At 37.7% G+C, this 14,472-nt stretch overlaps 1 protein-coding gene across 1 annotated transcript; it reads right to left on the reverse strand.

Moving 5' to 3' along the window:
• Positions 1-381: 381 nt before the first annotated feature.
• On the reverse strand, positions 382-10,451 carry LOC104104869 (lecithin-cholesterol acyltransferase-like 4). Its single transcript, XM_009613059.4, has 11 exons — positions 9,998-10,451; positions 9,764-9,855; positions 6,383-6,501; positions 5,815-5,950; positions 5,657-5,708; positions 4,946-5,046; positions 4,138-4,320; positions 3,737-3,894; positions 3,535-3,589; positions 2,176-2,229; positions 382-1,030 (listed from the first exon to the last, which is right to left on the reverse strand). The coding sequence occupies exons 1-11, from the start codon at positions 10,236-10,238 to the stop codon at positions 614-616; spliced, it is 1,608 nt and encodes a 535-aa protein (XP_009611354.1). The 5' UTR covers positions 10,239-10,451; the 3' UTR covers positions 382-613.
• Between the last annotated feature and the right edge of the window lie 4,021 nt (positions 10,452-14,472).

Genomic DNA, 14,472 nt, shown 5'->3' on the forward strand with positions numbered 1-14,472 from the left:
ATGCATGCTTTATGCAAATAATCGAGATTCATAATATTTCCACAGGCCGGAACCTTTTCACAAAGAGTTGAAAGAAGTCTTTAGCTGTATCTTGGAAGTCAGGAGGTGATGGCTTAATAAAAATTTTTACCTTAAAGACTGTTGCACTCGGCCACTCCTCATAGCCATAGTGCTCAATAACCATTAGTCATTAAGGCTGCAGGGTAAATTTTGATCATACCTTGAAAAGCACAACAGTCCAATTGGACGAACAATTTCCATGATTTACAGCAAATCCAGAAAACTGACGAATCTAGCAAATCAGCTTATTGGACTGAGTTTGAGTGATCAATACATACCCTTTAGATATACAGCTTACCATTAATCGAATCGCAGATGGTGTTGTACGAGCAAGAAACCAAGTCTCTTATTTGAATGATCCACAATATATATTACGGTCATTGGAATATGCACATATATACATATACATAGTTATGTTCAGTATTTCGCTGCTTTTCATTTCTTGAGTTTAGGAATACAACTAGTTGGTATATACAGAAGGGATCGCCCAAGAATAGGCAGATATGTACGCAACAAAAGAACCCCTTTGAACTTTGAAGTGGTAAAAGAAGTTTCAAGCACTTGCAGAGACAGACATGGCATTTAACTCGACATGCTGCTTACCTTCACTCTTGGGGTGGATAATGACGGTGCCATGGGCTTCTTCCCATGTAGTTTTGTCACCTCCAACATGAGAAACAGATATAGAACCCACCTTAGGCTTTCCGCTAGTTGCATTCTTTTCGCCATCCTGGCTTTCTGAAACAATTTCCCACTCCTCTCTAAGAGAGGTTACATCCAAGCCTTTCTCATGGTGCCTTTCAATATCAAATGCAGTGGGTAAGATAACATAATCGTTGATTGGATTGTAATAAGGATCATGATCTGCTCTTAACCAGTGCTTGACCACTCTAAACACATGGCGGTCACATATGATTCCTCTGTGATCCCCAGGGACTCCAACCCTAGCTTCTGCATTAAGCCCATCAGCCTGAAAAAAAGATAGCACATTAAACAATATACCTTCGACCAGGGAATCAGGATCAGTTGGCAGTAAAAGCTTATAGAGTAAGCGGTCGTTTTTGGGGAACAAGATATCCCCGGATTACAATACGAGGATAAAATAGTGACCGAATTATTTAGTGGATATATTTTTATTGGTAGATGTTTGGTTCATTGGACTAAAAATGGGAAATATGGGGTATAATATAAAACATGTGCTTGGCGTATACTAGGATAAGTTGGGATAAACTTTTATTTCCAATGTTATTCTTTGGATCTTTTAAAGGACTTTGGGGGACGAGCCTTGGAGAAGGGCATCTCTATCATTGTAGTGTTTTGTCCCAGGATTAGTTAATCTCGGGATTATTATCCCACCCTCAATGTGGGATAGAATAATACCACAATTGTGGGATAAATGGATTCGCGAATACAACCAAACCAGGGATAAAATAACCCTGCATCTATTCCCGGGATTATTATCCCTTATCCCATCAACCAAATGACCCCTAAACGATCACATCTTCCATTAGTCTGCAGGTTAGGTTAGCTGAAAATATCCAATGGTCCCTGGAGGTACTTGGCTTTCAACAGAGCTCTTATTCAATGAGAACTTTGTTCAGATTCTAACATCAAAAAACAGGAAACAAAAGGATACCAGGCAGAACAATGCAATGCCCAGCTCTCTCTCTCTCTCGCAGATCTAAGATGCAACTACGGAAAAGGATAGGATTTAGATATAAAACCATAAGCATTTATCCAAAGCTAAAATCTCGTGCTAATGATCATCTTTAATAGCAATAGCAATTTAGCAAGCAAAAGATGACAAACGAGAAAAGTTTATATTACACAAAACCCTCTTAACACAATATGTTAGTACATGAAAGACCTTAGGGTAAAGAATCTGATATAATCAAATATATGCTTTATCTCTTCTTTCCTTCCTTTTTTTTACACTATTACATCCCAGGTCCAACCAGTAAATGTAACACTTAAGTTCAGGGGAGGATCTGTGATGCCTTTAAACTTAAAAACAGTGCATACAAGTCGCACTAAAGTATTATCGAAGATCTCTCTGGCAATGAAAAGAAAATTATTCATATCACAACTACATGAGGAAAAATGTAGAGTGTATACCTTGGCAGATTCTGTTGGAACTGTACCATCTCCATCAACCGATATGTAGTTAGACTGTGAATATGCATAAAAAGATGCTAGTTAGTGAGAGCAGTGTGAAGATAAAAAAGTGGGAAAATGAAGCTACATAATTGGTATCCAGTCAGCCCAGTCCAAAAAAGTAACCCAAAAAAAAAAAAATCATAAATGGGGTCTGGGGAGGGTAGTGTGTACGCAGACCTTACCCCTACCTAGGGATGGCAAATGGGCGGGTTGGGCTGAATTTCGATGGGTCAAAATGGGTTGAATCAATAAATGGGTCATTACCCAACCCAACCTAAACTTTACTTGGGCTTAGATGGGTAGGGTCAAGATGGGCTAAACAATGGGTTATAGCCCAACCCGCTCAGCTTAACCCATTAGTGGAATTATTATTACCTTTGATGTTCAGGTAATCACGTTTCACAATAAAGTGCTTAGAGATTGGAGATCAAACTTTATATTCTATCTCTTTTTTAAATCAATTTGATAACTATTGTACACGTTTTGTATAAAATTATCCCTAACTATTAGTCCTAGTAATTATTTTTACAGTTATATAAATTCATTTTGCTAGGAATTAGTAATTCAAATTAACTAAACATTAGTATTGGGACGTTCAAATTTGATACCGATTTGTAATTATGTTCATTATACTAGTTTTGCAGATTCAAGAATTCAAATATAATATTGTTGCAACCAAATTGATTTTTAATTGTTAGCTTAATATTTTATTTTCCCACTATTCTTTTTCCCACTATTCATACATACCAAAAGTTAAATAATGATATATCTGTGCTGTCAAACACTTGCGTGCATGAGCAAACGTAAATTTCTCTCTATAATGAGAAAGAAACGTATGAAAAAAAAACAAATATTTAATTTATATAACTTTAAAAAAAGAAGATTTTATTTTGAAAAGGGAATATACCAAAAGTTGAATGGCAAGTAGTATTTCCATTTTCAAACCCCTGTGATATCCTCTTTACTGTCACAAATGAATCTCCTCAATTTAAAGCGTTAATGGGTTGAAGGCTTGAAGCTGGGGAAGTTTGACAGGTTGGGCAGTTTCACGGGTTGAACTGGGCTACTGTGTTTGCACGGGTTAGAATAGGTTGGGCCCAAAATCAGCCCATCAGAATTATATGTATGGCCCAACCTGTTAAATATTGGGCGGGTTGAATGGGTTTGGGCCATTTTTGCCAGCCCTACCCCTACCTTATCTTTTCCTATCCCTACCTTATAAAGATAGAGAGATTGTTTCCGATAGACCCTCAGCTCAAGGAACAGCGGAGATAAAGCAACAAGTAGCCAATCCAAAAGTAAACAAAACAATTTTACCTGGATAAATGGTAATTGTTGAAGATCAGAAATGGGTGCATTCTCACTTCCATAACTGCAAAGAAGCCAATTCAGTAACCAAATTCTCATGAATTTAGAACTATACACAGTACGTAAACTACAAATATGTGCCATTATTCACATATATATTCAGACAAGTGGTAAAAAATTGAATCCAAACATTGAAGAAAGAATATAGTACCAGACACTATGAGGCGTCTTGTAATTGGTGCCGTAGATGTTGTAAAACTTAACTTTATCAGGAACCTTGGCATGGCACAAAATCTCTCGGGTCTTGTTAGCCCAGCTCAAAAGTTCCTGATTGAATGGCAAGGAAATTTTTTCGCCATTATAGTTAACCTGCAAAAACATAGGGACAAATGAATTTTATAGTTTCCCTTCAACCTCCAAAAGAGAAGAAACAACATCACCACCAATAATAATAAACGTGTATGGTTCAAGAGAGGGAAAAAGGAAAAGCTTTTGTTCTTCAACAAATTATAAGTCTATGACCTATCCAATAACCCTGCAATGTGGAGACCTCATGAATTGACCAGCTTATCAGCATAAATTGTTTGACATACTACTCCATGTCCAGCTTACCTTGTTATTTGAAAGAGCTAGCTCATACACTGATACAGCTTCCAGTGGAGAGTATGACTCCAGTATAACGGTGGACTCCCCATTACTGTTAGATTTCTCCTTCCAAATTTCTAAAACTGGCGCATGTTCCCATTGGAAATCAGGACATCCCATTAATTCATATATTGATGGACACTCAATCAACTGCAAGTCCAAATATCAGATGTAATTGATCCATCAAAGAAAGCAATGTTTTGCAAACAAAAATGTAAATGAAGTAGCTTCTTGTCCATGTTGCAAGACAAAATGGATGGCATAATATACAATTGAAGTTTAACCAATAAATAGATCAAAGAAATTATCCAAAAAAGGACAAATGGAACACCTAATAATTTTATTTTTTTTGACAAGGAAAAACACCTAATAATTAGAATGGAGATCATATTAAACCACCCTTACGAACGTAGAGTAGCACAGTGGGTAATTGAAAGCCTTCAAAAATAGGCAAAGCAGTGCCTCCGCAAATCATTAGTTACATTTTTACATTGACCACCATATATAAGAAAGTACACAACAAAATTCCACAGGATGGCAGAACATAGAAGAAAACTGACCAGTTTTCTTATGATCAAAAAGGATATTCAATTAGCTAGCCAAACAGGGCAAGGAATCCTTTATTTTATAAGCCAAACAGGGCAAGGAATCCTTTATTTTATAAGCCAAACAGGGCAGGGAATCTAAATCACAAAGTATGCAAAGGGATGGAGGAAAGAGAGAAAAGGGAAAATTTATGATCATGGCGCAGTTCAAGTGGCACTGAAATACAAACCAGCTGATGCATGCTCCATTTGGATATGAAAAACCTCTCTTCCCACCCATGCACAAATGACGTTCCATTCAATAATGCAGAGGTAATATATCCAGGAGCACCTGTAACGTGATAACCAACATAAGAATCGCATCAATCAGGAAATCAAATTGAAAAACAATAAAACAGAAAAGAACAGCTTGAACAAACGCTGGCACCACTAATTGATATCAGCTTACTGTCAGAAAAAAGGATAAAACAAGGAGACCGAGGAATTAAGTTAGGGGAACCTGGAGGGTAAGAAGTTAAACACTAAGATTAGTTTCAAACCTAAGAGATTGGATATTATCCCTTGTAGATCTAAGGTTCTACACCAAATTGAGAATGACATAATTATACAAAATGCAAATTATTCTACAATCAGTTTCCTGGCAAGCTACCAATTCTGAAGGGTGAGTAAGCCAAAAGTAAAGCACAGCAGTACAAAAGTAACAAGTCTATGTTCATACCCCCCCCCCCCCCAAAAAAAAAAAACCCCTAAAAGAGAGAGAGAGAGAGAGTATTTGTATTTACAACTATATAGATTTGAAGTGCATCTGCACTTACATGTATATGGATGGATAGATAGATCAATTTAAGACTTTCCAAGTGATCATAGAAAAGTAAGTTTGAAAAATGGAGACATCATTCCGATAAATGCAGCTTATTAGAAAAGATGAAAGAGTTGCTCACCTTGGAATGGTGCAGCTATCGCAATCCAATTCTTCACATATTTTTCAAAGATCTGCAAATACAACAATTATAAAATAAAGATTTTTAGGGCAAAGAAGAGTGGTTAGGAAGTGAAGGAGGAGCAAGACTACAAATAAGAACAGGAAAAGAGGCTTTACATCACTGTGGAGAGCCATGAAACATTTAACAAGAAGACCACCCATAGAATGACTTATGATGTTTATCTTTTTGCCTCCTGACGCAGTATGTATAGACTCTAGCTTTTGCGCAAAACACTCCATCGTTTCCTGAAGCCTGGAAAATAAGAAAAGGAGAAGTGAAAATCTTCAGCATTAATAAACATATGGCAACATATTCAACACAAGATATAATACTTCTGCAACAGTTCAAACTAGACATAGAGCAATGTCTGAGTGTGTCACCTACAAATTAAGATAATAAACAATATCGAAATACAATAATGGAGAAACACCACATACACATTATGTGGTTATTAACCTTGCCCAGATATTGTTAAGCAAGAGATCAAATCTGTAAACGACACCTCTACTTCTATTCTTCAAGGAGGATTGAGAAACACGCATAATTAGCAATATTCTTTTTTTTAATAAAAGCTTCAATAAATTAGCAAAATTAATTAATATAAATTTTATTGAAAAATAATTAACAGCAAATTTTTTTACTCGAGACCATGTTGAATATCTCTATAAAATAACCAGCAGCTACCTGTTGCTTTGCCGGAAATCATAGCCAAACCCAAAGAGTGTTTTTCCCTCTTGGTAACCCCAGCTGAGCATCTCAGCTATCATATCATGGAAATAATACACACAATCAGAGCCAATAACCTGCAAAAGAGGATGAGGAAAGTAGTCAAACTTCTGATTTCATAAAAGTCATTACTCTATTGAGGCTCCTTAATACAATAGAAAATACAGCCAGCACTGCCTTTAGTACTTAAAAGAATCATCAGGAAAAAGGTCAATTGGCTGCCAGAACACAAACCCTTCGTTCTCTCCTCTACTCAAGGGACTTTTTCACTGCCCCTAGCCCATTGCAGTTCCCCTGACCAGTTATTTTGCCTATGCATCATAAGGACTCAATCTTACTGCATTCTACCTTGTGTCACCCTTACCAGTAAGGAACTTCAAAATGACTCCTCTTCAAGGTAGCTTTCTCTTTTCAATGAACTGAAAATAAAATCTGTCTTAAGACTCGTAATGCTGATTTCTTCAATGAATTATCCACGCCGATTACTGTGTTCATTACTAAATATTATCATTTGGGGGCCACTCATTTAGTGTGCTGACATAAGTTATCAAATAGGAAAAAAATGCTCTCTATTGGGAATGCCAAATCTTCTCCTCTCTCCTCTCCGATCTCCCAGGCCACCAACTTTCCCGATGAAGCTCTCTTCTCAGCTTAATGATGGGAGAATATTTTTTATCTCGGGGGACGAGTCCTTCGAGTTAAGAGATATTAGCGAGGATTATGATAGATGGTTTATTTTCTATGAACGCAGCAGAGGATTTACAAGTAGCATCAAAATCGATGAAAGTAACTTGCGATGGGTTTGCGAAGCTTTGAAAGAAGCAAACGCTTAGCACTGGGAATTAGATGCAGAAGAGGGTGCAGAAGGATACAAGTCTAGACATTCAGAGTAATTCAAAATTTCAACATCTACGGGAAGTTCTTGAGAATCGAAACCATTCTAGGGGGGAAGAAATCTGCAATAACAATCCCTGAAAATGACTACAACAGGGGATGGGGGGACAAATCATGGAAATTTATTAAAGCAGACATCATGGGAGCACTAAATCATTATCATGATCATTGTTGGATGGTGAATCTTATCTCAATACTCAGACAGATGGGGTTTGGCAGCAGGTGGATCAAGTGGATAAAATTTAATATCTCCACTGTCAAGTATTCGGTCCTAGTCAACAGAAGCCCAGTTGGTTTCTTCTCACCACAAAGAGGCTTGAGGCAGGGAGATCCTCTCTCTCCCTTCCTATTCATACTTGCTATGGAAAGGTTAAGCAGAATGTTAGACACGGCCAAACAACTACAATGGATAAGAGGATTTGATGTGGGAGATCAGAGCAATATCAACATCTCTCATTTGCTATATGCTGATGACACTCTGATTTCTGTGGTGCAGACAGAGATCAGGTGCTTCATCTAAATCTAACTCTTCTTCTTTTTGAAGCACTTTCAGGTTTACATATCAATATGCTCAAGAATGAAGTACAGAATTTGGAGGAGCTAGCAGGAATTCTAGGTTGTACTTCCTACCACTTACCTGGGCGTACCATTGGGAGAAAAGCACTACTCTTCAACAATATGGAACGGGGTCATACAGAAATTAGAAGATTAGCCACCTGGCAGATGCAATACCTCTCTATGGGTGGTAGACTCACACTAATCAATAGTGTCCTAGATAGCATTCCCATATACTACATGTCACTACACCATATGCCCAGCAAAGTGTTAAATCAGTTGGACAGGATAAGGAGAAATTTTCTCAGGGAAGGGAATAGCACTGAGCATAAGTTTCACTTGGTGAAGTGGAAAAAGGTCATCCTTCCAAAACACCAAGGAAGATTGGGAATCAAGGACCTGGCAATTCACAACAAATGCCTACTGATTAAGTGGCTTTGGAGGTACACACAAGAGGAGCAACCTTTGTGGAAGATGGTGGCCAATGCTAAGCACGGAACTCAAGGCAATTGGTACACTAAACTCACAAGAGCACCTCATGGGGTGGGAGTGTAGAAGTACATAAGCAGATTATGGGAGGAATTATCTAAACACCACCACCTTACATTTGGGAATGGGCAACAAATCAAATTTTGGAAGAATAAATGGTCTGGGAATTCAGCCCTAAGGATTGACTATCCTAACCTGTTCCAGATTGCAAGTGATCCTGACTCTACAATCATTCAAAATAAGGATGGCCCCATTTGGAATGTTACTCTAAGAAGGAATTTGCAGGACTGGGAGGTATCTGATTATGTTCGGCTGCTAGAGGCACTACATGGCATCACACTAAATGAGCACATCACAGATAAGTTCAGATGGGGAGGAGCAAGTGATGGTAGGTATTCTGTGAAGGCAGGGTACAAGCTAATAATGACTACAAATGATTACCGACCTTTGGCCATGGAAATTAATATGGAGAACCAGACTACCACCCAAGGTCATCTGCTTCGGCTGGACTGCACTTCATGAGGCATGTTTGACTCAGGAGAACCTTATTAAAAGGAACTTCCAGTTGGTTAATAGATGCAACATGTGTCAAAGGGATGCAGAAACCAACAACCATCTATTTCTACATTGTAGAGTTGCAGCAGATATTTGGAGCATGTTTTGCACTGTTTTTGGTATTAGCTGGGTTATGCCTCACAACATGAAGGAGGCATTTCAGAGCTGGGGCAGCTGGAAAGTTGATAACACCATCAAGAATATCTGGAAAATAATACCTGCTTGTATTTGTTGGAGCATATGGAATAAAAGAAATAGAAGATGCTTTGATGGACTTTCAACTCCTTACCACACCCTAAAAGCTAAATGCCTTTTGTTTCTATTTAGCTGGGCAAATGTTTCCCCTATAGATTCCCCCGAAACATTTGTGAACTTTGTTAGCTCTTTGTATCTAAGTTAGCATATATGTAGTAAGCGAACAGGGTTTTTTTTTTTTTCTTTTTGAAGCTTCTATGCATCTGCTTCTTGTAATATTTGGCATCTCCTTGATGACATCAATGAAGCCAATTATTTCATCAAAAAATATTATCATCTGTCCACTTAAGTTATCCCCCTTGAATTAGTACATGATTAACAGATGAAAGAAGCTTAAAAGTCCTTGCTGCATCTCTAACTAGAAAGAACTCACTCGATATCTCTGTGCAGAAAAGCAAGTCGAAGATCTACAAATGACCAACCCAATACATGAAGTATTTTTAAAGTATTGCCTTGAATATAAGCACAAATCTCCGCACTTCTCCAATCCGGTTCTATACATGGGTTTTCAAACACTAATGATTCAAAAAGTTAACCTTCTACAATATTCAAACTATCACTACGCATAATATAATGTACAAGGCAGCTAACCATGTCCGGGTCCAAAGTATCAATAGCATATAGTCCATATCTGTCTTGCGGGACCTCAATGCTTGTGTCAGGGTCTAAATTGGCAGTTCTACCTGTTTCAAAATAAATCAGTAAATTATTGCAAACACCTAAAAGCAGCTTCTTCTATTTCTGTATAATAAAGATAAACATAAAAATGCAGCCTATAAGAGCACATAACCAAAACTTATTAAAAAGGATGAAAAGAGAACTCACCAGTAGAAGGGTCAAAGCGACACCATAACTTGTCACAAAACTCATGGTCAGCACCAAGGATTCGGACCCAAACCCGCTCGGTTCGACCTGTTTTCTTATCAATGGCGTTGAGGATCGACCCGGCGATACCCGGAACTAATAAAACCGGGTCAAGGGTCGGGTCAATGTACTCCTGAGGCTTCTTAATCAGCTTCAGCCACATCTCTATAGACTTCACCAGCTCCTCTAATAACACCGCCATCTCCCCTAACGACTAAAAACCCTAATAAAATTTAGACGAAATTGAAGGGAAAAGGTGCGTATTTTTGGTTTGATTGTACGAAATTGAAGAAGAAATATAGTGAGATTTAGGGCAGCGGAATTTTGAGGGTTTTTTTGGATAAGGGAAAGAGGAGTAAGGTAGCGATCGGTAACGGAGAAGAGCCGTGGAGTTGACGGAAAGCGACTACAGAATGAATTGTTTATTTGCTTACATATTATTTGGGACTCAATGATGATGGTCAAAGCTGAATTACTATTTTACCCTTAAAGATAGGAACGAAGTGTGCATGTGTTTCACGGAAACAAAAATCGGATGGTTCGTAGAGAAAAATGAGGAACTGGATTTCGTAACGCGATTCAAAGAAACGTAAACATCATCGGTAAAAAAGAGAGCGATTTTGTTTTATAGCATGTTTGGCAAAAAAAAGAAAAATTGTCAAAAGTTTTTTTGGCTAAGAGTATTTTGTTGCCAAAATTAAGGTATTGGTTAAGCTTTTTGAAAAACAAAAATTGAGTAGAAGCAGTTTTTGAAAAGTAAAATAAAAAGTAATTTTTCTTTGAAAAGCACTAATTGATGCTCAAAAATATTTTTTAATTAATTAGTCAAACACAAATTGTTTCTCCCCAAAATACACGTTTTTTAAAATAAGTTAAGTTTGGAAGCTTGGCCAAATAAGCTATTAACTTGAATTTAAGTTGAAGGGAAAAAGTTTTACAAAATCGAATCAATATAGTAATATACATATTGTTTGATTTGTGAATTTAAAAGAAAAGAATATATACACAAATTATTTCTTCCTCTTGATTTCTGAATCATGCCACAATCATGTTGGATGTCTAATGTGACCAGAGCTATACTTGAGTTCGAAATCTGGTGAGTTTTACAGATATTTCATGGTTATTATTTCCTTTGTTAAGTACTGAATTAGTTTGAGAAACTTGTTATGTGATCTATAGTCTATATTCTATAGTCTATAGACTCTATACCAAACCAATTAACCAAGGAGCTTTGATTCTCGAGGTCAAGGATTTGAATGCAATTTGCTTCTTTTTGGCCAGTCATATGTCCAACTTTTGCAAAAGAGGATCGTAAGTAATTAGGGTTCTAGTATTCCGTTTGTTGATGTAATTATAATACTTCGCCAGGTCAAAAGTAAGATGTAACAAGAATATTAGACAAGAAACAAACCTTTGATAAGGAGTATACTATATGTTATTCAGATCAGGATTGTAGCTTAGTTTATTTCACATATACTATTGTTTACCCGTAAAACGGTATAGCTGAATTTATACGTTATTTCTAGACAAGTGAACTAATTTGATCTTGAAATAATACAATAATTGAAGAAATATACAATACTTAGCCTTGAAATGTAGATGAAACAACAGAGACGACAATTCCGGGAACAGGATTTTCGGGCACAGCAATGATGAGATCAAAAGGCAAGAAAGTAAGAATGTATTAAGCTTTGTATACAATGTAGTATAAGTTTAGCCAGAAAATTCGTGTATCTTACCATGATAACTGAGCTCAATATTTTATAGCTATGTGTAGGGAAGGAAGACCTATGATCGTGCCCTCCTTTAATGCCAATTATGAGGGTCATTGATGAAGATGTAACGGTGAACATAAATGCCAAATTTACGGTAACGGACCGCCGCTCTTAATGCTGCAGAATATTTCCTATTAAATGCTACCGGGCACAGAGCATTTAATACATATTTATGAACGTTATCCCTTCAGGTGACAAGTGGAATGGTTGCGTTCGGCCTTCGGCCATCCCCGTCTTGGGCTCCACGTGTCTTTTCTTTAGACAACTACATGTCATATCATATTTCACCCTATACAGATAGTCCCCCTGCTTTCCGGTGACATAACTTTGTGTTACCGAAAAGTTGGTAGAAATACTTTTTTAGCGGGAATTATTATAATTCCCTCTAAAGGCTTCTGATAGTTGATTAGACGCACGTCTCTCCGTATTTAATGCCCTGAACACGCGTCATCCTATGATTCAGCACAACTTTTGACGATTATCGAGGTAATCATGGCCATGAATTTCGCCGCCAAAATTTTACTTATATGCATCATTCTTTTCCTTTGCGCTTCATAATTTCTCGAGCTTCCGATTTGCATCTTTGTTTTCCATCCTTTCTCTAATTCTCTTCAAACACGAAACATTTTCTTCTTCTTATTCGATGGCTTCTTCCTCCAAGCGTGCTGGTTCTTCAAAGAACAAGAACAAAGTCGAGGACTCTGCTCCTCCAACGGTGGGTTCCATCATTCCAAAAAAACTCAGTACCACTATCACGATCCAAAATCCTAACCTGTCGTGATAACGCCTATCTCAATACTAGGCAAGCCGACAACCTCAACAAACCGCATTTTCTTTGAAGTTTGAAAACATAAGATTTGAATTTCATAGAAAATCTCACAAATTACTGACATAAAAATACATTCTCAAAACTCGGTGTCACTGAGTACATGAGCATCTAAATGATAACAAAGTCTGGCTGATATAAACACTGTCTAAAAATATAGAACAGTACAATAAATGAAAGGAAGAGAGTCAAGGTCAGCGGACGCCAAGCAGCTACCTTGATAGTATCCAACTGATAACACTCTGAGATCTAACAGTCACCGTATCCGAAAGTACCTGGATCTTCACACGAGGTGCATGGTGTAGTATGAGTACAACCAACTTAGCAAGTAACAATACTAAATAAAGAGCTGAAAGTAGTGACGAGCTTCACAACTAAGTCCAGTTACAGTAATTTCCAACATAAGAAGATAGACATGCTTTCAAGTTCAACATTTAAGGCCAAAATAGTAATTTCATGTCAAGTTCAACTGAAACATAGATAATATCTCTTAGAATTTCCAAAACAATGATATATGACAACTATAGTACAATAATAATGAAATCAATGCATCCTCTCAGAGCAACAGTCACTCAGTCTTTCCACTCGCTCAGCAATCGGCACTCGCACTCAGTAGGTACCTGCGCTCACTGGGGTGTGTACAGACTCTAGAGGGACTCCTTCAGCCCAAGCGTTATAATCCGCAGGGACAACTCACGTGTTGTACGGACAACTCACGTACTATAGTATCAATATCTGGATCTGCACGGATAACTCACGTGTTGCGCGTACAACTCACGTGCTATAGTATAATATCTCCCAATCAGGCCTTCGACCTCACTCTGTCATAAATCTCTCCAGTCTCTCGAGCTCTCAGTAATCATGAAAAATCAGCCCCAACAAAAATTATATAATGTATCAACAAGGAACAATAGAGACTGAGATAAAATAAACAAGTAAACTGTGACTGAGTACAAAATAACAATTTAGTAGATAATTCAACATGTACACGACCTCTGTGGGTACCTACAGTGCCAACACATAATCTAAACATGATTCGTGGTTCAATTTCTCTACTACATGGAGAATGTACAGATAACAACAGATTATTCAACTACACAGTTCCATAGAATTTGACCAAGTCATAATTCCTACGGTGCACGCCCACGCGCCCGTCATCTAGCATGTGCGTCACCTCAAAACCGATCACGTAACACAAAATTCAGGGTTTCATACCCTCACAGCCAAATCTAATACTGTTACTTACCTCAAACCACATAATTCTTTATTATGCTATGACTTTGCCTCGCGAATCGGTCTCCAAACGCCTCGAATTTAGTCATAAATAATCCGATTCAGTCAATACAAATTATAGGAATTGATTCCATATAAAAATATTAATTTTCCAACAAAATCCGAAATTGCACCCAAAAATTGCCCGCGGGGCCCACGTCTCGAAACCGACAAAAGTTATAAAATATGAACGCCCATTTAACCACGAGTCCAACCATACCAATTTTACCAAATTCCGACATCAATTCGACCTCCAAATCTTAAATTCTTATTTTGAAATCCCTAAGCCCAAATCCTCTAATTTCACCTCACAAATACGTAATCTAGTCGAAATACTCAATGATAATCCAATATTATTGACTAACAATGATCACAAGTGACTTACCTCAAGTTTCCTCGTGCATTCTATTGAAAAATCGCCCAAAACCGTGTTGGAAATGTCCAAAATGACAAAAATGTCGGAACCCCTCTGTTTTTGTAATCTGTCCAGGGGTTCCGCTTCTGGGGAAAACTAACCGCATCTGCGGTCCTGCTTTTGCGGACATGCTGTCGCTTCTGCGCCT

The sequence above is a fragment of the Nicotiana tomentosiformis genome, chromosome 2 (genome assembly GCF_000390325.3).
Source record: "Nicotiana tomentosiformis chromosome 2, ASM39032v3, whole genome shotgun sequence".
Lineage (NCBI taxonomy): Eukaryota > Viridiplantae > Streptophyta > Magnoliopsida > Solanales > Solanaceae > Nicotiana > Nicotiana tomentosiformis.

Excerpts from the sequence above, each read along its gene's own strand:
- LOC104104869 (XM_009613059.4), bottom strand. The coding sequence starts at position 10,238 with ATGGCGGTGTTATTAGAGGAGCTGGTGAAGTCTATAGAGATGTGGCTG. Across the intron at positions 9,856-9,997 it reads TCGCTTTGACCCTTCTACTG|GTAGAACTGCCAATTTAGAC; the intron begins GTGAGTTCTCTT and ends ATTTTGAAACAG. Across the intron at positions 2,230-3,534 it reads AACAATTACCATTTATCCAG|TCTAACTACATATCGGTTGA; the intron begins GTAAAATTGTTT and ends GCATATTCACAG.